This window comes from Platalea leucorodia (assembly GCF_965183815.1).
Source record: "Platalea leucorodia genome assembly, chromosome: 3".
Lineage (NCBI taxonomy): Eukaryota > Metazoa > Chordata > Aves > Pelecaniformes > Threskiornithidae > Platalea > Platalea leucorodia.
This window is the reverse complement of record NC_138825.1, coordinates 96,025,709-96,046,752: the sequence shown is the minus strand read 5'-3', so window position 1 is coordinate 96,046,752 and position 21,044 is coordinate 96,025,709. Positions and strand designations below refer to the sequence as shown.

The window sequence follows — 21,044 nt, the reverse complement described above, 5'->3', positions numbered from 1 at the left end:
AATGAGTATTCAAATATGGTTTTGCTCTTCCTTTCCTCCTGGATAGCTCAGGTTTTGGTGGTGATGGCCTTTAATCCTAAATGGATATTCTCATCCAAGGTGAGGAAGGTATGGTTTATATTTCCTTCAGATGGGGAACCCCTCTTCAGAGGGGGACCTGATTGCACGTAGATCTTCCTAATTCAAGTACTCAAAACATTAGATCAGTAGTCTAAACGGCAGTGTTAGACCAGCAATGCTTTCTCTGACTTGGATAGGTTTTAAAAAAGAAAGCGACTGCAGATGCATTTGATCAGGGGACCAGTCTGGTCAGTAAACATAGCTACAGGCTTGAGATTTTTGAGGATCTTACCTGCTGCTCTGTCTAGTTTCTCAATCTTAATGGAGCCAAAGTATAAAGAAAGCACTGAGATGCTCTGATTGGAACACTTCTGGGAAGGCACATGGAGAAGTTTGTACATGCCTGGTGAATTGCTGTAAAAATGCAGGCCAGCTGCAAGCATTTCCTCCATATCTACTGTTTTGCAGGATATGGCTTTTAATAAGTGTGGTGGGTTGACCCTGGCTGGATGCCAGGTGCTCACCAAAGCCGCTCTGTCACTCCCCTCCTCAGCTGGACAGGAGGGAGAAAATATAACAAAAGGTTCGTGGGTCAAGACGAGGACAGAGAGAGATCATTCAGCAATTACCGTCAGGGGCAAAACAGACTCAGTTTGGGGAAAATTAATTTAATTTATTACCAATCAAATCAGAGTAGGGTAATGAAAAATAAAAACTAAATCTTAAAACACCTTCCCCCCACTCCTCCCTTCTTCCCAGGTTTAACTTTACTCCTGATTTTCCCTATCTCCTCCTGCCTGGAGCACCTCCTCCCCCTCCTTCTTCACTGACCTTGGTGTCTGCAGAGTTGTTTCTCTCAGATATTCTCACTCCTCTCTCCAGCTGCAGTTGCACAGGTTTGGTTTTTTCCCCCTTCTTAAATACGTTATCGCAGAGGCCCTACCACTGTCGCTGAGGGGCTTGGCCTTGGCCAGCGGTGGGTCTGTCTTGGAGCCAGCTGGCATTGGCTCTATCGGACATAGGGGAAGCTTCTAGCGGCTTCTCACAGAAGCCACCTCTGTAACCCCCCTGCTACCAAAACCTTGCCATGCAAACCCAATACAATCAGGCTCTACTTTTTAGGATTCCCTAGCCACTTCTATACTATTAATGTTCCAAGATTCTATGCCAGAGTAATTTACGGTTCTCTAAGTTTTAATTTGCTCATAGTTGTATCTAAAAGTTCTTCAAGATGCCATTTTGTATGATTACAAAAGCTGTCCAATAACAAAATATAATAGGGATTGCTTTCTAGTCTGCTACAAAAAGTTGTGATTAGAAACATATATTGATTCACATGCTTTATTTTGTTTCCTCTGTGTGTGGCTTTTATACATCAAATCTTCTGTCTCCGTGCCTGAGAATTCACTTCAATATCCCGCATAACTGAGTTCACATCTTTCTAGATTTCTGAGTGATAGGATTTAGTTGTCATTTCCCTAGAGGTAAGACAATGGCCATCTTTCATTTGCTTCAATTTACTACTTCTTTGAAGCAATTGTTCTACCTGTTCTCTTCATCTCCGCAAGCAATGTAATGTTGAGGGAATATTTTTATCAATTCCCTGCTAATGATTTTCACATCTCTTTCCGCCCTACTGATCTCTTGTCCTCTGTAAAGTCCTCTCTGTTTATCTTTTTAATAGTTCTTAATGGATATCTAATCATCAGTAGACCTGATAAATAAATATATAAATGATATATCTCTCTCAGCTTTTCTTCTTTCTACCTTTCTTTGATGACAGCTTCATTGTGATTCCCAACTTCTGAGCTCACTACTTTAACATTACCTTCGATCTCTCTCTCTTTTTCTCTCATTATCAGCTAGAATCACCAGCACAGACACTTTTTCCAGTCACCTTAGTGATTGAAAAATGCGTGGTTTCTGCACCTTCCCTGCACAGTCAATCTAAAATAATGTTGCAGGTGGCCTTGCCCCCTCAGTATTACCATGGTTTTCACCTTTAGGTCTGTAACATTAAAACTCATGCACTTAAATGCCAATTCATTCCATCTCCTGCATGAGCCTCCATCTTCTGTCTTGCTTTATGCTGAGTCGTTCTTTTCCTTGAGAAGTGCTTTATGACAAAGCAAGAGTTTCTAAGGGAGACCTTAGTCTTAGTAGCATGAATGCACAGTAACACTAAGAGGAATGGAAAAATAAAGCTCTTTCAGAAACACAGAGTACCTTGGATGTAGCTCTGGGTCTCTTTGGCTGTTCATGTCTTCATCTTCTTCAATATAACTCCCAGAAGGTGGAGTTGTCCTCTAGTTAATGAAGTACAGCCTCCTACCGTGTTTTGTTTAAAGCATTTGTCTGAATAACCACATATTTTAGGAAGCATTCCATTTATCATGAGAACACATTTTCTTCTGACTGCTCATAAAAAAATTGTACATTTTCACTAGTTCAGTTGGGTGTTGTTCAAACTTGTGATTCAGATTTGCAAATTTAAAAGTGATTTTGCTCTTTACATTCCACATCAGCCAGCTGCAAATAGCCATATTCATCTTACAGTATCCATTAATAGTAAGTAAATATTAACAGTGATTAAAAATTATAAAATTGCTAAGATTATTATTTTATCCCCTAGACGGACACACAGAAGTAGCATCTGGAACACAGACAAATTCTATGATGCTATGGCCATTTCTAGACACTCTCTTTCTCAGGGAGTAAACTTTAATAGTTTGCATGATCCTTTTTTTTTAAGAAAGGTTTATTGTCGGTAACAACAATTCTTAATGCTCTAATTACTGTTTGAGCTTTTAATTTTTTCTTTTCCATTTTCATTTCCATACCTGGAACAAGGAAAGGTTTGGAAAAAGAAGAATTGTAATCTTATGCTTTGCCTATTTTAATTTTATCAAGCTAGATTTTTTTATCATGACAAATGTGCAATCAGAAACCACTCAAGAGAATGCATATGCATATGTGATATTTCATGAGTCTTTGAAATTAGTATATTCCTGAGTTGTTCCTGAAATATAGAATTTGGTACTGAACAACAAAAGTACAAAAAAACAAGAGGAAACACGTGCCTGCTGCCTATGGTTTTTGTTGTTGTTTGTTTGGTTTTTTTTTAATTACATAAGTAGCAGAAAAGATCTGAGTGTTTATTAAATGCATCCTGATCATTGACTGAAGCCATGCTGCTTTCTAACTCATCCTAAATATTATACTTGTCCTATTATTGATATGGTAGTGTATTACTGGCATTTGTTACAGGCTTTTGGGAGCATATTCAGACATCATACAGTTATTTGACTGTGTGTTTACTTATTCTTCATATTGTTTAAAGGACTGCAGTGGCTTGCAAGCTCAAAATAGAAATGAGTTCAGTAATTCCCTAAGGTGCTTATCACTGATAAATGTATTATTTTACAACAAAAAGGGTAATGGTTACCTCTCCTCCCATTTGCATTTTCTATGGAATACAGAAGGGAAATATTCAGAGATCACTGTTAAGGTAGCTTCTTGATTAACCTAAAGCATTATTCTTAACCTTCAAAGAGTGAGCTCATTTAAGGCACAGTTTGCTTGACTCCAAAGGAGGGACTCATGCAGAACTCATGCCTGATTAATGAAAATATCTATGAAATATCTACTTCTACTTCTGCCTATACCAGTAGCGTGTCTTACTGCCCAAAGCTTGAATAGTCAGAGGGTAGCTGCCATGGGCTGATGAGCTTCAGGGATGCAAGTGCACAGCAGGCTTCTAGGGACATTCCTCTCTTGTCTGCCAGTGGAGCAGCAGGGCATAACAAGTTTGTAATTTAAGAAGACACCATTTCTGTTGATAGTCATAAGAAGTAGTAGATCCATTAAGCTATAATTTCTTAGGAGCATTTTTCTGGCCATTGTTTGATGTTGGTTCACTGCGGGGAGATTTCATGAGCATTATTTGCAGAGGGAAAATTACCTGGTTGTTTTTCTTATGTTCATATAAGAGGATGTCACTACACCACAGTCTTTCTGTTATACATAATCTTGCAGGTGGTAAGAGGTGGATTTATCTTTGTACTGAGAGAAGGATTTTAAAGGAGATCATCAAGTGTGCTCAGATGCAGAGTTCCGTAGCAAATCTGGAGATCCACAAATTGGTTTCCTTGAAAAGGGGTTTCACCGTTTGTCTTTGTTGCAGATTGTCTTTAAAATGATGGGGTTTAAGCGGATAGAGCAAGTCTGTTACGAATATCATCTTCAGTATGTCCACCTGGCTCTTTGATGTTGAGCCAGGCAAGACTTTGTTCCCCGTGTATCCAACATGAGCTGACTTAAATAAGCTTATTTATTCTATAAAAAAACTAAAGGTTTTACATTTAGGGTCAATGGAATAATTCTAAAATGTATAAATATGATTCTAATTGGGTCTTCTTAACAGACATGTTTGCAGAAATACTTAGTATTCTGAATTTTAACACAAAAATCCTTTCATGTTCTTTATTCTGAACATCTGTGACAATGGCAATTCTATTCATGACTATTTTACCCAGAAATAAATTCAGCAGTAGCTGTCCCAGAAGGGCAGTATAATATCCTCCGTCTGAAAAATCAAAACCTGTTATATGATGAACTCAAGTTTACTAAATGCTGAATAATATATGTCTAGTATGCTGTCAATGGACAAGTCAAAATAGGACAGGAAAAGAGTGAATGATGCTGCTAATACGCATAGCAATTCTCTGTTGTCTGTGACTGAAATTGAAAAAAATTCAGAGTTCTACTTTCTTGCTCTGACAGGAAGGGTTAAGCAGAAGTTGACATCTTATACTAATCCCATAGATTTCTGTATCTGGTTTTCCAATTCAGTCAAGCCACTAATGCCTTTTAATACAATTAATTCCCATTCCTCTGTATCTCAAGTGATTGTAAATTAGGGATCAACATAGTTACTGTGCTATAAAGCACAACAAACTCAGAATGTTATCACTTATGAGAAAGGAGAATCAGAACCAGTGTTGTATCCTCTTTTGTAAATACATGAATGCTACAGAATTCAAACTCAGATTTTGAACATCTTTTCTAAAGGTTTTGGTTCAGTCTTTGGTAAAGATAGGAATCAACTGTTTAATTTGGCTTATGTTGTAATTTTAAAACCTGAGTCTCTACTGTGAGAGATGAAGCTGTCCATGAGCAAACATCCAGTCATTTTTCTGTCATGCCTTTCAGTGAATCTGATTTCCTGTTCTAAAGTGATTGATATTATTCAAGGGGCTGATTCTGAAATGTTACCAGTTTCTGTTCAACATGGGAGGCTAATGGGTGGATAGTAAAGAGGGAAGATGATTCATGCCACTTATTTGGTTGCTTTATCTTTTGTTATTTAGCAATCCAGATCAGTCAGAGAGCTACTGGAAGTTGCACTAGGCAGCTTATAACTCATTCAGGGTTATAGGGATCATAGCAACAGATTTCAGCATTTCTATTCTAGGCCACGATCTACAAGGGCTAGCATACAAGAACTACGCAATTTTTATTTCACTCAGAATTTTCTTGACACATTAATTAACCACTTTTGTGCTGCTCTAAATAAATTGCTTAAATTGTTCAGATATTACTGTGTATAATCGGCTCATTAGGATAGTCATGGAAAATGTGACGCCCCTCTACAAGAAGGGTCAGAAGGAGGATCCGGAGAACTACAGGCCTGTCAGCCTGACCTTGGTGCTGGGAAAAGTCATGGAGCAGATCATCTTGAGTGACATTACTGGGGGATCAGGCTCAGCCAGCATGGGTTTATGAAAGGGAGGTCCTGCCTCACTAACCTGGTCTCCTTCTATGACAAGGTGACCCGCTTAGTGGATGAGGGGAAGGCTGTGCATGTTGTCTGCTTGGACTTCAGTAAGGCCTTTGACACCATCTCCCACAGCATTCTCCTAGAGAAGCTGGCTGCTCAAAGGCTTGGATAAGTGCACTCTTTGCTAGGTAAAAATCTGGCTGGACGGCTGAGCCCAGATAGTGGTGGTGAATGGAGTCAAATCCAGTTGGCGACCAGGCACGAGTGGTGTTCCCCAGGGCTCAGTGTTGGGGCTGGTCCTGTTCAATATCTTCATTGACGATCTGGAGGAGGGCATTGAGTGCACCCTCAGTAAGTTTGCAGATGACACCAAGTTGGGTGGAAGTGTCGATCTGCTGGAGGGTAGGAAGGCCCTACAGAGGGATCTGGACAGGCTGGATCGTTGGGCCAGGGCCAACTGCATGAGATTCAACAAGGGTAAGTGCCGGGTCCCGCATTTCGGTCACAACAACCCCATGCAATGCTACAGGCTTGGGGAGGAGTGGCTGGAAAGCTGCCCGGCAGAAAAGGACCTGGGGGTGGTGGTTGACAGCCGCCTGAACATGAGCCAGAAGTGTGCTCAGGTGGCCAAGAAGGCCAATGGCATCCTGGCTTGTATCAGGAACAGTGTGGCCAACAGGACCAGGGAGGTGATCGTGCCCCTGTACTCGGCACTGGTGAGGCCGCACCTCGAGTCCTGTGTTCAGTTTTGGGCCCCTCACTACAAGAAGGACATCGAGGTGCTGGAGCGTGTCCAAAGAAGGGCAACGAAGCTGGTGAAGGGTCTAGAGCACAAGTCTTCTGAGGAGCAGCTGAGGGAGCTGGGGTTGTTTAGTCTGGAGAAGAGGAGGCTGAGGAGAGACCTTATTGCTCTCTACAACTACCTGAAAGGAGGTTGTAGCGAGGTGGGGATCAGTCTCTTCTCCCAAGTAACAAGTGATAGGACGAGAGGAAACGGCCTCAAGCTGCGCCAGGGGAAGTTTAGGTTGGATATTAGGAAAAACTTCTTCACCAAAAGTGTAGTGAGGCATTGGAAGAGGCTGCCCAGGGAAGTGGTTGAGTCTCCATCCCTGGAGGTATTTAAAAGATGGGTAGATGTGGTGCTTAGGGACAAGGTTTAGTGATGGACTTGGCAGTGCTAGGTTAACGGTTGGACTCGATGATCTTAAGGGTCTTTTCCAACCTTAACGATTCTATGATTCTATGATTCTCCATTCCTATGAGTTTGGAGTTAATCAGTTCCAAAAAGATTTTATTTACTCAGTAAGGAAGAACAGTTAATAGTTGCCAATTCTGAAATTTTCAGTAGAGCAGTATTGAACAGGTTGTCTGCAACTGCAGCATGAAAATGAAATAAATGGGGATGTATTTGTAAAGGATATTAAAATGAATCCATTAGGGGTCAAAGCAATCACTAAATTGATTAGACTAGACTACTTAAATAGATTTTTCTGAATCAATAATTATTATGGAGTCATCAAATATGTATGTGTTCTTATGTGTAATTGAACCACTGTCTTATAATTTATACCAATGTGCATCAAAAGAATGCTCAAAGAATTCTAAAAAGAAAGGCTTTTTCTCCATGTTCCAGCTTATAGCTAGGTGAGGTTTTCTTCCATCTAGGGCATATAAATTTCACCTGCAAGATTCAGAAGTATGATGGTGCCATTTTTTCAAGAAATAAAGATTCTATTCTACTTCCTGCATTCTTCAAATGTTGAATACAGTCAAGTACCATGGAAGATATTCCTTTTTCTACTTTTTTTTTTTTTTTAACCTTTGGGAATCATATTAAAATTTTAATTGAAGGTACATAGGAGCCACAACAAGAGAGGCTGTCCAGAGAATGAAAGAATGCAACATATTCTGCACCCTAAACATGTTTCTGTGTATTCAAAGTTTCTGTCGCTAAGTTTTTTCCTGCCAAAACCCTTCTGGGTGGCTTTTTCATTTCTGATTCATGCTGCTTAATTCAAAATCAGAGTTTTTCCAAATTAATGCAAGCTCTATTTTTTTTTTTTTTTTTTTTGAGCAATATCTGGAATATCATAGGAATTGCCATAATACAAATAAATAAATATGAGAATTTTCCATATTGGAAAAGTTTTGATTGTGTCTACAGCAAGGTATGTGCAAGCTGTAAGAATGATCTGAGGAATGACCAGGCTGGTTACTTGTCAGTATTATGTCTTCAGCATAAACAGTCCAAGAAGGTATAGTCAAATTAGAACAGAAGAACGTATTACAGCAATAACTCAAATATGGTTTTGTCTAAGAGAATAAGACATGCTGTATATGAAGTATATGGGAAGTTTTATATTTTAAAGTTCCTTAATTTAAAATGACACATGGAGATTTTCTTCAACTTCTGTTTAGATCAATTTCATTTTAGTTTTTCTTTTTCTTCTCTTTTTTCATCTTTTTTTTCCACTTTACAATCATCTCATTCGTATTAATATTTTCATTGTTTTTCCAGTATTATAAAGCTCCTGTGTGTGTATAAATAAGCAAAAGTACTTCTGCCACAATGCCTATAAATGTCCTCATTGGCTAGTGTTCTGTCTCACAAATTCAGGACAAGATGTTTTGGTATGATAATTTAAAAAACAAAAAAAAAGCAACTTTTGCTTTTTCCAAATAAGAAGATAAAGTGCTTGTGTGGCAATTGCAGAACTGAATCATGTGGGTTCCAGAATCCTGAGCATCATTTTCTAATACAAACCTAAGATAAAAAGAACAGAATAAAGTACAAAGTTAATTACATATAGTTCTGTCTTATTATCTATGTATAACAATTGTATAAGAAACTGATACTTTAATTTCTGACATGTGAATGACCCAGTACCTGAATTATACACATTCTCCTCTAAAAGGCCTGTTGATTTTCATGTTCACAATAAATTAAATAATTATTTCATGCTGCAGATTAAAACTGAGTTAGAGAGCAGCAAAGGTGCATTTCACAGCGGAAATACAGCCAGTCATGCTCCAAGGTCTCACTGAAATGAGTTATAGACTAATATTTAATAAGAATATTAGCTTTTTTAAAAAATAAAATACAGTTCACAGTGGCACTGAAGAGGTGGGAATGGTTTCATATATCCACCCGGCCATGTTGATGGACTGAATTAGTTACCTCCAGTCAGATTCCATTAAATTATCTTATACCTTCAAATGTCAGTGCCATGTTGGAAATTAGTAGGCACATCCTCTTGCAATCATTCAGCAAAGTGGCTAAAGAATGACCTAATAATCTGTGTGGATCTGTAAGAGGCAGACTTTGCAGGACATGGAGCAAGCATTTTGGTAAATCTCTTTCAATTATTGGTTTATGTGTGCTGTGTACTCTCTCTGTCTATGCAGAAATCCAAAATCTCCAGATGTTAAGGTTGAATCTTCTGTGAAATTAAATTATGCTTATTGCATATAAGCCATAAGCCAAATGTTTAGGTTTTATGTTTAGGTTTTGTGTTATTCAACAGCTAAATATTAACAAATATTTTGGAATCTTTGGTTCTAAGTAGTGCTTAGGTACCATGATGAATGGCCTTATTTAAAATATGGAGTTAGACAGAGTCCGGAGAGGTACTATCCTAGACCCTCACCATTTATCCAGTCCTAAAGTGGTTTTCTGTTTTGCAGAGTGAATTCCATTGAATAACATTGATTTCCTATTTCAATAAAGGGAACTGTCATCCGAAAGGTGGATGAAATATTAAGGCTTTACTAGCTAATTAGATAGATAGATAGGCAGATACACAGATAAATACTGTGCAAATAAAAAAACCCCGTATTTTCTTATACAGGCTGTATTTAATTTTGAAAACTAAATAACTGTGAGTTTAATTTTATTTATGTGGAAAATAAAATTATTTTTAGATTTCAAGAACCATGGAAGAAATCAATTTTTATAATGTTAATATATTCTGTATAACCATTGATTGCATGTGAAAACACACATTTCATTTTATGCCCCAGTAATTCTGAAACACCTGAACTCTTCTCCCTCCAGACACCACCTGGAAATTCATAAGACTAAGCATCCCTTTAGGGCTGGGAATGTATTTGCCAATTTCAGCCTGGAGGGGATTGTAACTAACATTGTAAAGCCCTGATGATAATTTTGTAATGGAAAGCCTGAAATAACCTCAAGTACCACCTCACTAATGTGATTCTATAATACATAACCAGTCTAATTTGAAGCTAAGAGTCGGTTATCAAGGAATACATTTGTAGAGTTAATATTGTTAACCTCTTAATTTTCCTCTTCTCTTGGATTTGAATTACAGTTTCTTTTCAAATAAAATCCACTGATGAGACACCTAATGGTTTTCTACTTTAATTTTGCTGTTCTGATTGCTTTTACAGCTGTCCCCCATTGTCTTTATATTTAACCCCCTTGCAGAGTCCTTGCAGTGAAATCATTATGCAGATCAAAGTATAGTCCTAATGTCCAAACTCTTCCAACTACATTAGCCTCTTCATAAATTGATTAGGAAGAGCATTGCACAGGAAATGGCTATCAACATGGCTTACATTAAGAACGGACCTAGTGCTCCAAATGTGTTGTTTGTCATCTCTCTGAGTGCACGTAAACACTTGCAGCCCTGTCAGTTCCTTAAAAGTAGTTTGAGTCTTACCAGGCACTGACAGTGATGCCATGGAGTTGTACTTAGATTTCACAGCAAAGCTGAAACTTATTTCCAGATAATAGTTGAGTTAGAAAACAGAGAGAAAATGAGAATGAGTAAACAAAATTCCAAACTATTATTAGCTTTTATACCTATTTCTTCTGTCTTTCTGTATCTGTTACAGATATAATAGTGATGTTGTTTGAGGGTTTGGGGTTTTTTTAGAAGGAAAAAATATAATTAAGAATTCAGAATGGGGATTATTCTTTCAAGGAAAAGAAATCAAGTGCTATACTGCATTATTCTCATTTGTGTGGAAACAATGAGGTCTTTTAATATGTGAATCTCCTTAATGGGCCTATCTTGAAATTGTGCCTGTATAGGGGATAAAAGCTCTGTTATTGCTTCATTAGCCTGCATCTAGCAGTTATGTTTCCCAAAGCAATTTGCAGCATCCTCTTCCTTTCATTGTCACATTTGATCATTTTAGAATTTGCTCTGAAGACACAACGGTGTCCTCATGTGTGAATTTCAGGGTATAAGCCAGTACATCCAATAATCCCTGTTAAGAAACTTAATCAGAATCTGGCTGAAAAATGATACGATCAATGCCACACAATTAATCCATAATAGAACTGCATAATAAACAGAAGATTGCACTTTCTGTGCCAGTTAATGTCCTATAAATTCCTGCTTTACTTGAAATGTATTATTAAACATTTTTGTTATTGCTGTACTGTTATTGTGGTATGATGCTTTAAAATATGAAACACAATTTTATTTGATTTTGTGATTTCTCTTCCTAGTGGCTAGTATTCAGAAGCTTCCTGCTGCATCTGTTTTAACTGACATCAATTTCCCCATGAAAGGAAGAAAAGGAATGGTTGATTGGGCACGAAATTCAGAAGACAGGGTTGTTATTCCAAAAAATATCTTCACCCCTATGTCAACAGGTAAAGAAGCATATCAGCATGTTAATTTTGTGTTAGCTTTAAGAAGGGAACTCAGAATCTTAGTCTGATAGGACCACTGTACAATATAGAAGTGGTTATTTTCTCCATCTTCCAAAGAAATCCAGTGCCCACAGCTTATCCCAGAGAGAAATGATGGGGCTTCATTTCAGCATCTTGAACAAAAAGTGCTAGAGAAATCCTAGACATTATTTTCTACGCTGAAGAGCCAATGCTTAGTTATTGTGCACGGGATTGTACCTGTGGTGGTATGAGGTGACCTGAAGTGCAGCTCTGCTGAACCCCCTGCAGCTGCCACAGTCCAACAGACTGGGCCATTCCAGCAGGTCACCTAACTTTTACCAAAGGATGCTCAGCTTAGCAGGAAAATTACCCTGGCTTCAGATACAATTTACAAATACTGTTGCAGTGCAGATCTCTGACATTAGAGAATTTAGTCACTAGGCATTAAACTCTAAAGACAGTCTTTAAGGATACTTAATTATAAAGGTAAATGAACTATCATGGATGTCAGTACACAATGATGAATTTTTTTGAAAATGTGATTTTCAGTCTAAAGACAGTCTTTAAGGATACTTAATTATAAAGGTAAATGAACTATCATGGATGTCAGTACACAATGATGGATTTTTTGAAAATGTGATTTTCGGTGGTTTAAATCTTTTGATATATTCCTGACAGTGCTACATCTTTATGACAGACTTCCAGGATATAATTCAAAATGATGATGGTTTATTTAAAATAAAATTTCGACTAGAAAGATAAATGGTATTCACAGTTTTTTATGCTGATGAATGCTTGGGAAAGAGAGTTTAAAAATCTTTTTTTTCCTTACTCTTTTCAGAACTAGATGAATCAACTGTATTTGTACTTGGAGCAGTGCTATACAAAAATTTAGAACTCATTTTGCCCACTTTGAGGTAAGAAATTTCATAAATACAATATGAATTAGACTATTTCAGGATCATAACTACACTACATGTCAGGATAAAAGCAGACAACCAAGACCGTTTGCATATTTGTATTGTTGGATTTTTTCCCTGTTATTTAAAATATATATGTGTATATTTGTCTTTCCTTCATGCTTAGTCATCTGTATGACGGAAATAGCCTTTTTATCAAATTGGCTTAATTTATATTTTATGTAATCTATATTAAACTTACTTACAGAAATGTTCAATTAGAGGTATGCACATTGATGCACATTAATGCTCAGGCCACTTGTACTTGTGCTTCAAACTACTGTTTGTCCAGTTAGTACAAGTGATCCAGTAATGACATCATAACCTGATGTACTAAGGTTGTCTGCTCTACTTCCGTAGAAGTCTGTAGTAGTAGTAGTTTCCCAATTACTTTTTTAGTGCAAGTTGTATTCAGAAGGCACAGCACAGCTATAGAGAGGATCTGTTTTAGAAACAAGACATGCATGTGCCTGAACAGCTGTGGTATGTCAGTTATGAGGGCCATACGCATTCATAAAGAAATAGGAGCGTCTCTTGTTTCACTTTTTCCTTTCTGTACTTGATGACAGACAATTTGGCAATGAACATTTTCGCCCCTCTTCTCAAATTACTGGTTAAGATAATTTCATGGTCCATTAATACTATCTTATTTCACATGATCCTGTGCACCATTGGTCTACTAATGTCCTTTTACTGTAAAAGAAATGGGTGCAGATTGTGTCACAATAGCTGCTAATGAATTCACAATAATTAGAAAGGATAGTAATTAGAAAGACACCACGTTTCCCTATTCTATTTAACCAAAACTTGAGGATTTGAAACAAGGGATGGAAAAACAACAGGTTTTTGCCAAAATCCATTTGAAAACAAACAAGATACAGTCCTAAGGAAAAAAAAAAACAAAACACTTAACAGTAAAGTTGCAATGCACTGTGCAATGAGTAGCTGCAATGTTGGGGACAGAAATCTCTCTGAGATAGAGCGCAGTTTGAACAATGATGTCCTGGCGGGACACCTGGAAGCCTGGTGAGATCCGTCTACGCTTAAGGTGGAGTATGAATGACAGCTCATCCACTTCTGAAATGTCGTTAAGCCTTTCCATTTGTTGTGTCAGTTCCTGAAATTAGCCAGGAAGGAAGAGACGTTTGTGAGAGATGTTCTTTCTTCTCTTCTCCTGTATTCAAAGAAACAGAGCCAAACAGCTATTGTAGTCAGTCCTTTTTGGCAATCCTTAGAGATAACCTGCCAATCCTAGGAAAGTGTTGAGATGGCCGTGTATGTTTCAGACCTTTATATTGTAAACCACAATCTATGATCATGCCTTTTCAGCTCTCATAGGTCAATAGTTTTAATTTACAGAAAACAAGTGTGAACCTTGAATGCTGTATATTTACTTATATGAAAAGCTTTTCAGGGCTTTTATTTCATCCATTAGAAAAGTGAGATTTATAGGCCTCACTAGATTTTCCCTAGAATCCGTATCATCCCAAGTAGCAGGAATAGGGGCAGAATAGGGACATAAAAGTACAGCAACTTACGTACTACAGACTGTGAGAAAGTGCATCTGAGTTCCTAAATTATTTGCTTTTATCTGTTCTGCTTTCAGCTGGTTGCTGATTTACACAGCAAATTTGACCATTTCTCTGTACAATTCAGTTCATAGAGAGGTTTTGTGCGCTTCTAAAGCAGAATGGTCTAATAATCTATGTATATCTATTCATAAATGAAGTCTTTAGAAATTCAAATATGAAGATATCCCACTTTGCCTCTGAATATGTTCAGTATTATTTGAATCCAATTCTCAGCTTCCCAAGAAAAGGAAACGAGCACTATTACTTTCTCTTATGTATGTGAATAAGGAATAAAAGTCATTATTAATCTGTGATATAAAAATATAACACATATTCCCCGGTACCTCTAGTCTATTCTTTGTTTGGAGTACAGCACCTCAATACTTCTCTGCACTTCTTTAATATTTATAATGAAGTTATACTGAAACTTTTACAGCTTATCTCTCATACCTCATCAGGAAGTATATCACACTGGATTTCTTTGCCCATGGCAGTTATATTCAAAATTTGATCTCATGACCTTAAAATAGTACCTCAAAGGTGGCACAATTTCAAACTGTTTTCATAGAATCATAGAATCATTGAACAGTTTGGGTTGGAAGGGATGTTCAAAGATCATCTAGTCCACCCCCCCTGCCATGGGCAGGGACATCTTCCACTAGATCAGGTTGCTCAAAGCCCCCATCCAACCTGACCTTGAACACTTCTAATGATGAGACATACACAGCTTCTCTGAGCAGCCTGTTCCACTGTCTCACCACCTTCATCATAAAAAATTTCTTCCTTATGTCTAATCTAAATTTACCCTCTTTCAGTTTAAACTATTGCACCTTGTCCTGTCACTACAGGCTTTGGTGAAAAATCTCTCTCCATCTTTCTCATAAGCCCCCTTTAAGTATTGAAAGCCTGCAATAAGGTCTTCACAGAGCCTTCTCTTCTCCAGGCTGAACAATCCCAACTCTCTCAGCCTTTCTTCATAGGAGAGGTGTTCCATCCCTCTGATCACTTTCATGGCCCTCCTCTGGATGTGCTCTAACACGTCCATGTCTTTCTTGTGTGCTGGGGACCCCACAGCTGGATGCAGTATTCCAGGTGGGGTCTCACCAGAGCAGAGCAGAGGCAGGGAATCGCCTCCCTCGACCTGCTGGCCACGCTTCTTTTGATGCAGCCCAGGATACAGTTGGCCTCCTGGGCTGTAAGCGCACATTGCCAGCTCATGTCCAATTTTTTGTCCACCAGTACCCCCAAGTCCTTCTCCACAAGGCTGCTCTCAATCTCTTCATCCCCCAGCCTGTATTGATACCGGGGGTTGCCCCAACCCAGGTACAGGTCCTTGCACTTGTCCTTGTTGAACTTCATGAGGTTCACACAGGCCCACTTCTCAAGCCTGTCAAGGTCCCTCTGGATGGCATCCTTTCCCTCTAGCATATCAACTGCACCACCGAGTTTGGTGTCATCTGCAAACTTGCTGAGGGTGCACTCAATCCCACTATGTCATTGATGAAGATATTAAATACTATTGAATGCATTTTGATGCATTCAAAACATTTTAATGTTCATTCAGGTGGAATTCTGAATTGGAAAAAAGCTGCAACTGCAGTTAGTGCTGAATTTGTTGTGCCATTATACTCTTTGCAAAAATTAGAACTGCAATGCAGGTTTTAAAGGAATCTTTATTATGGGGTGGTTTATCATTTTATGCTCATTCAGGTACATGAATGAAGTGAAGGCTTCTGTACATCCCACTGCATTGGGAAAAGGTTTATTTTTGTTTACTTACATTTTGCAATGAAAAACTGCCATCTTACATGGGTTTATATTAATTGCTATCTATACTAATCTTATTTAACTGTAATAACCACTGTCGTGATAACCATTTTAGTGCTGAACATAGTGAAATTCTTCACCGCAATAGCTTTGTGTATGGAGCAAACACTGTAAAATGTGAAGGGAGCTGACATCATCTAGTTTTTTATATGATACCTAGAAGTGTGGTAGCTATGCACAATGTATGAATTAAAAAAACATTCTGGATAAGCATCTTATGTGATGCTGTTCTAAATAAAATGGCAGTTGACAAAATATGTCAATGGTGGGAATAAAGATAAACAAAACAATAAACCAAGGTAAAATAAGTAAAATGGGCTCATGTTTGAGTTCAAAGGCCACATCATTTATACCTTGACAACCTGATAAAAGAGGAGATTTCTACTGGCTGCAGTTAAATATCCAGAAAGCTTTACCACTTCCCATGTGATTTCAGTCCCAGGCTTTACAGGAGGTAGGGTGAGAATAAAGTAAATATTTGATTGTATGACACCTGTTTTTTGTAGTTTTCAGAAGAACAAAGGTGACATACATTCCCATACATTCCTTAATATCAGCACTAAAAGGTATGCAAGCTTCTGCATCACCACAAGGAACTTCTTTGTTTAAAATAAACAAACAAATAAATAAAAAATATCTCAGTATATCTTTAGGGAAAATCTCTCAAAGCACCTAACCACAGAATCCCCATCTGGTACATCACAGGTGTTCTGTGACTAAAATGAGGATTTCATTATCTAGGACAGCCTATACAATATATTTCACAAACTCCAAAATTAGCTGCATTTTACCATATGGGCTTGATTTTTCTTGTTTTTACTGGCATAGAGTCTGTTAAAAGCAAGTCTTGTAAACACAGTGTGAGATGAGAATGTGGCAATTACATTAATATAGAACTTTTTGGACAATGTGTTTAATCCTAGTGGTACATGTATATTATTCAAAGAATTTTGCCAGGACTGTTTAAAGAAAAGGCTAGGGAAAAGAAAAGTACTTTATTCTTCCATATAAAAATAGAATAATTTTTTTTCTCCATGCACAAGTAAATAAACCTCATCTGATTCTATTTCCTAATATACTTTGCTGTATTGCACTGTTCTTATAATGTCATATGGATTTTTTTTTTTAAATCATATATTGAAATATTGAATGTTTTGAGCAGTATAGACTGAATATTATTTCCATAGCTCTTGCATCCCTGAGCACATTTATGTTATTGTTAGGTTCACAGAAGATTGATTCTCAGTGTAATGCTCATCTAAAAGATATTATATATAATTCCTCTCCTGAGCACTCTGAAGGAATACATAGCATATTGCCATACTGTAAGATAGTTTTTAACTTTTCCTTTAACAAATAAGAACAAATAAAGAATCAATGATTTTGCTGTAGCAAGCTTTTTTCCCCATCACTTAAAAAACCACCATACTTTTCCTGCTATAATTTCCTGCACTGAAATGTTCTCTTTCCCCATTTGAAACACCATTCCTAACCCCCTCCTTCGGGCGCTATATAATCAAAAAGGCCCTTAAATATCCTTAGGTCAATTTTGATAGACTGAGGACAGAGTACCTCAGGTGGGCTTTTACTGCATAGCATTACTGCTATAGCATCCGTAATTTTTCTGTAATGTATACAACATTTACACATTGAACTATAACTTCTTTCATGCTGTCATGAGATAGCAACATGCCTTATTCATAAGTTCATTTTTCTTGAGCAACATAGTCATTCCAAAAAGAAAACAAAACCTGAATTTCATATCACATAGAATCAATATCTATATCCTTATAGAAAAGTATACCCTCAAAATGTATACCCAGATAGAAAAAGAACTTTTAGTAAAATAACTCAATTTTATTAATATTGTTATGAATCCAGATCGGAAAAAAAACTAGGACAGCAGCTCTGGAAGCTCTTCTTGAGCCTTTCGTCAATTAAACTTTGTTATCTTGAATCTTCAAGAATTTATTCAACCATAGTTCCAAGGAATTTAATATATTTTTTGAGTAATTGACTTCAAAATTTGACCCTGGTGTGCATTTTTCTGGACAGTCAGCAGAGCACCATCTGTACAAGTTCATTTCTTGTTAAAGATAAATTTTAGATTTTTTTTTTTTATGAAGGAGAAAGAGGTAATGGTGAAGTCACTCTCCACCTGTCATAAAAAATCTATAACATAATGCACTTGCCCAGGAAGTGTGAGAGAGGTCATTCCCATTCTATGTCATTCCCAATATGACAGGGACTGAAACACACATATTCCACCTCCCGGGATGTTTTGTACAAGCTGATTACTTAAATTCCTGAATAAATGTTCTAAGCACTAAGTTGTTTAAAAAATTATCTTCAACAAAGATATCAATGGCACTGCACCAGTGGTTTTGAGGGAAATTCTTGTGACTACAATGCTTTGAACTTTAATTCAGTGGCATCTTAACATGTTATGTGAGTTTAGAATATGCTTGCCAGATTACATTCTTCCAGGGACTGTCTGAACAGTTACATATGAGATACACAACTCAACCCAGGCAGGACAGCAATGAGTGGTGCAGATTTCATTTAACAGTGATATAGCCAGATAAATTTAATTTCTGGTGAAACAGTCTGCTAGGGGCTCTTGAGAGCGTAAGTGGATTGGTAGGGTTTTAATGAGACTGAGGCAAAATTGATGTACCAAGGTTACAATCTAGGCACCTTAAGTGCTCTTTTGGATCTCACCCTCGAACCGTCAGAACTGTACCAAAATTAGATACAGCAAGGAAACATTTCCCAATCACAAAGACTGACAGTGATCAAGTACTTAAGTATCAGTGCTTACATTAGCTTTCCAAAATGGACAAAATCTTTTAATAGCTAGTAAGCTCTATTTCCACCCGTCATGATCTGTTAGAGAAATCAGTTTTGTATTTATTTGGAGTTTTGTTTGTTTGTTTTTTTAATGATGCATTACTTGGGAACATTTATAGATGTTCAGCTACTGCATCTACAGTAAGGTACCGTCATTACTCCTCCTCTACAGAATGCACTGAAAGTTTGCCGAACATTAAATGTTAGTCTGATAGATATGTTTTCATCAACAATGTGTGAGACTTTAAGGTGCAACCAAAGGGAAGAAATAGAAATTAAGTAAAATAGAAAGCCACTTCCATTATATGATTTGGCTGAGTAAAATTGGACTAGAATTCACACCTTGCCCCAGAAGAATAATTTCATTCTTTGTGCTGAGTAAAGTGCCTACTGAGTTAAGTTTCTATTACTGTAGCCATGGCAATTCCTGTTTCAATGATCCGGCAAAATGGAATCCTCTCCTAAATACCATTTCCCTAGAGAAAATAAGCAATTAAACAACAACAACAAAAGAATATTTATACTGTCTATTATAATTACATCTAAACTGTCTGGTTTCTTCTCTGATAACATCTACCTGTGAATATGTCTTTCTGTGAGGTTTTGTGGTTTTTTATGTGCAATCAGCAGATGTTGAAAGCAGCATTACGTACAAAGGAAATACTGTAATGATCATCAGAAACAGTCAGGCTGATAACTGATGGTTGTTCCAAGCCTGATGGGGTCATAAGAAGCAAGGATCTCAGACATGAACATCATGTCAACATGTCTTTATGCCTGTATTAGCATAACCTTGGCAATATTAGGTCTGTCCTAGAAAAGTAGCTACAAAACATAGTGATCCACATTTTATGTGAAAAGAGAGATTGATGATGAATTAGAGAAATTAGCAGAAAATTATTATTTTGAGTAACCTGGTACAATAACATAAGACCAAATCTAATCACATATATGAGAAAAAATTGATGGGTTTTGGTGGGATTTCAGTCAAAGCACAACTATGGATTATATTTGAAAAAGTATTTAGATGGTGAAGTTGCCCACTCATATACCAAATTCAATGATTTTTCAAAAATTGGAAACAGGTTTTTCTTCGTGAGCACAGAATCAACAGAACTGTAGAGTCTCCCATTGCACTCATCCATCTTCACGAGTTTTCCAGTTAACAGTCAGAAAAAAGTCCAACACAGCACTTTGGAAGAAAAATGACTCTCTCTCATGAAACATAACTAGCAGGTCTACATTGAGAGAAGCAAATGATATGCATTCAAACATTGGCAGAATACACCCTTCTAATTAGTAAATCATACCTTAAGGAATGGCACTTCTGCCACCCTTGTTGCTCCTCAGTCTTTAATGTGTCAGGTATGGTTGGTAATGAGTGAATGTTTTCACCACTTCCAAACAAATAGATTTTTTCCCTGAATATTTGTCAGCTAGTCACAGAAAATACCAATGAGATACTTCTTTAAACATAATATCAGAAGCCTCATTTAACCTCATATGAAGTTAAATCTTTCATTTTCACATGGGTTTTTTTTCCAGGAATTTTACAGTTGTTAATTCAAAAATCATCGTTGTTACTATACGACCTGAGCCCAAAACTACGGATTCTTTCCTGGAGATAGAACTGGCCCATCTGTCTAATGTAAGTACAAGGATAACTGATATGCTCTTCCAAAAGTATTTATCAGATCATATGGGAGAAATAAGTGGGGTTGTTTTAGATATCAGGTAATAAACCCCAGTTTAACTGTTAAAACTTAAGCCCAGGAACAGTCTAACATACTTTGAAAGGAATGTGTACTTGTTTCATGCATGTATATATGCAAAACAAAATTAATTGTTGTTGCATGAGTTTTGAGGTTTTCATTTAAACAACAATTTCTACCAAAAACTCTCCATTAACTGCTTTGATGGATACAATTGAAAATGTAATATTATGCTGAATGCTTAACCTTTTGTTCCCTGCATAGGTCATAAAGCTACATAGTTCTTCAGGCCTTTTCTTCTTTTCTTTCATTGTTTTATACTCCAAAGCCAGTGTTTACCGGACCTGTTGTAGCAGACTTTGAAAAAATGTTCTGGTTCCAATTTAGCTTACAATTCTAATAAAAGTTTGAGATTTTTTGTGCAATTATTTTTAATTCTATAATTTTCAGCCTTTGGTCTCACATTAAAAATGTTTTAAATCTGAAAAAGGGGATTCCATGCCTAGCTATATGAAAAATATTAACAATATTTCTTTCAGCTGTCCGCAATCTCCCAGCAGCCACAGGAAGAACAAAATACATCTTTTGTGGGAAATTTTTGTCATGTATGATATTGGGGAAAAAATGTTAAATAGCAAG

At 37.2% G+C, this 21,044-nt stretch overlaps 1 protein-coding gene across 1 annotated transcript in view; it reads left to right on the top strand.

The window, feature by feature from the left end:
• ADGRB3 (adhesion G protein-coupled receptor B3) overlaps positions 1-21,044 on the top strand; it is a gene marked incomplete at both ends in the record, with an annotated part of 462,480 nt that overhangs the window by 251,372 nt on the left and 190,064 nt on the right. The window contains 3 exons of the mRNA XM_082307720.1: positions 11,319-11,465; positions 12,328-12,403; positions 20,239-20,341. Coding sequence (XP_082163846.1) covers positions 11,319-11,465; positions 12,328-12,403; positions 20,239-20,341 — 326 coding nt within the window. The remainder of the gene's footprint in view (positions 1-11,318; positions 11,466-12,327; positions 12,404-20,238; positions 20,342-21,044) is intronic.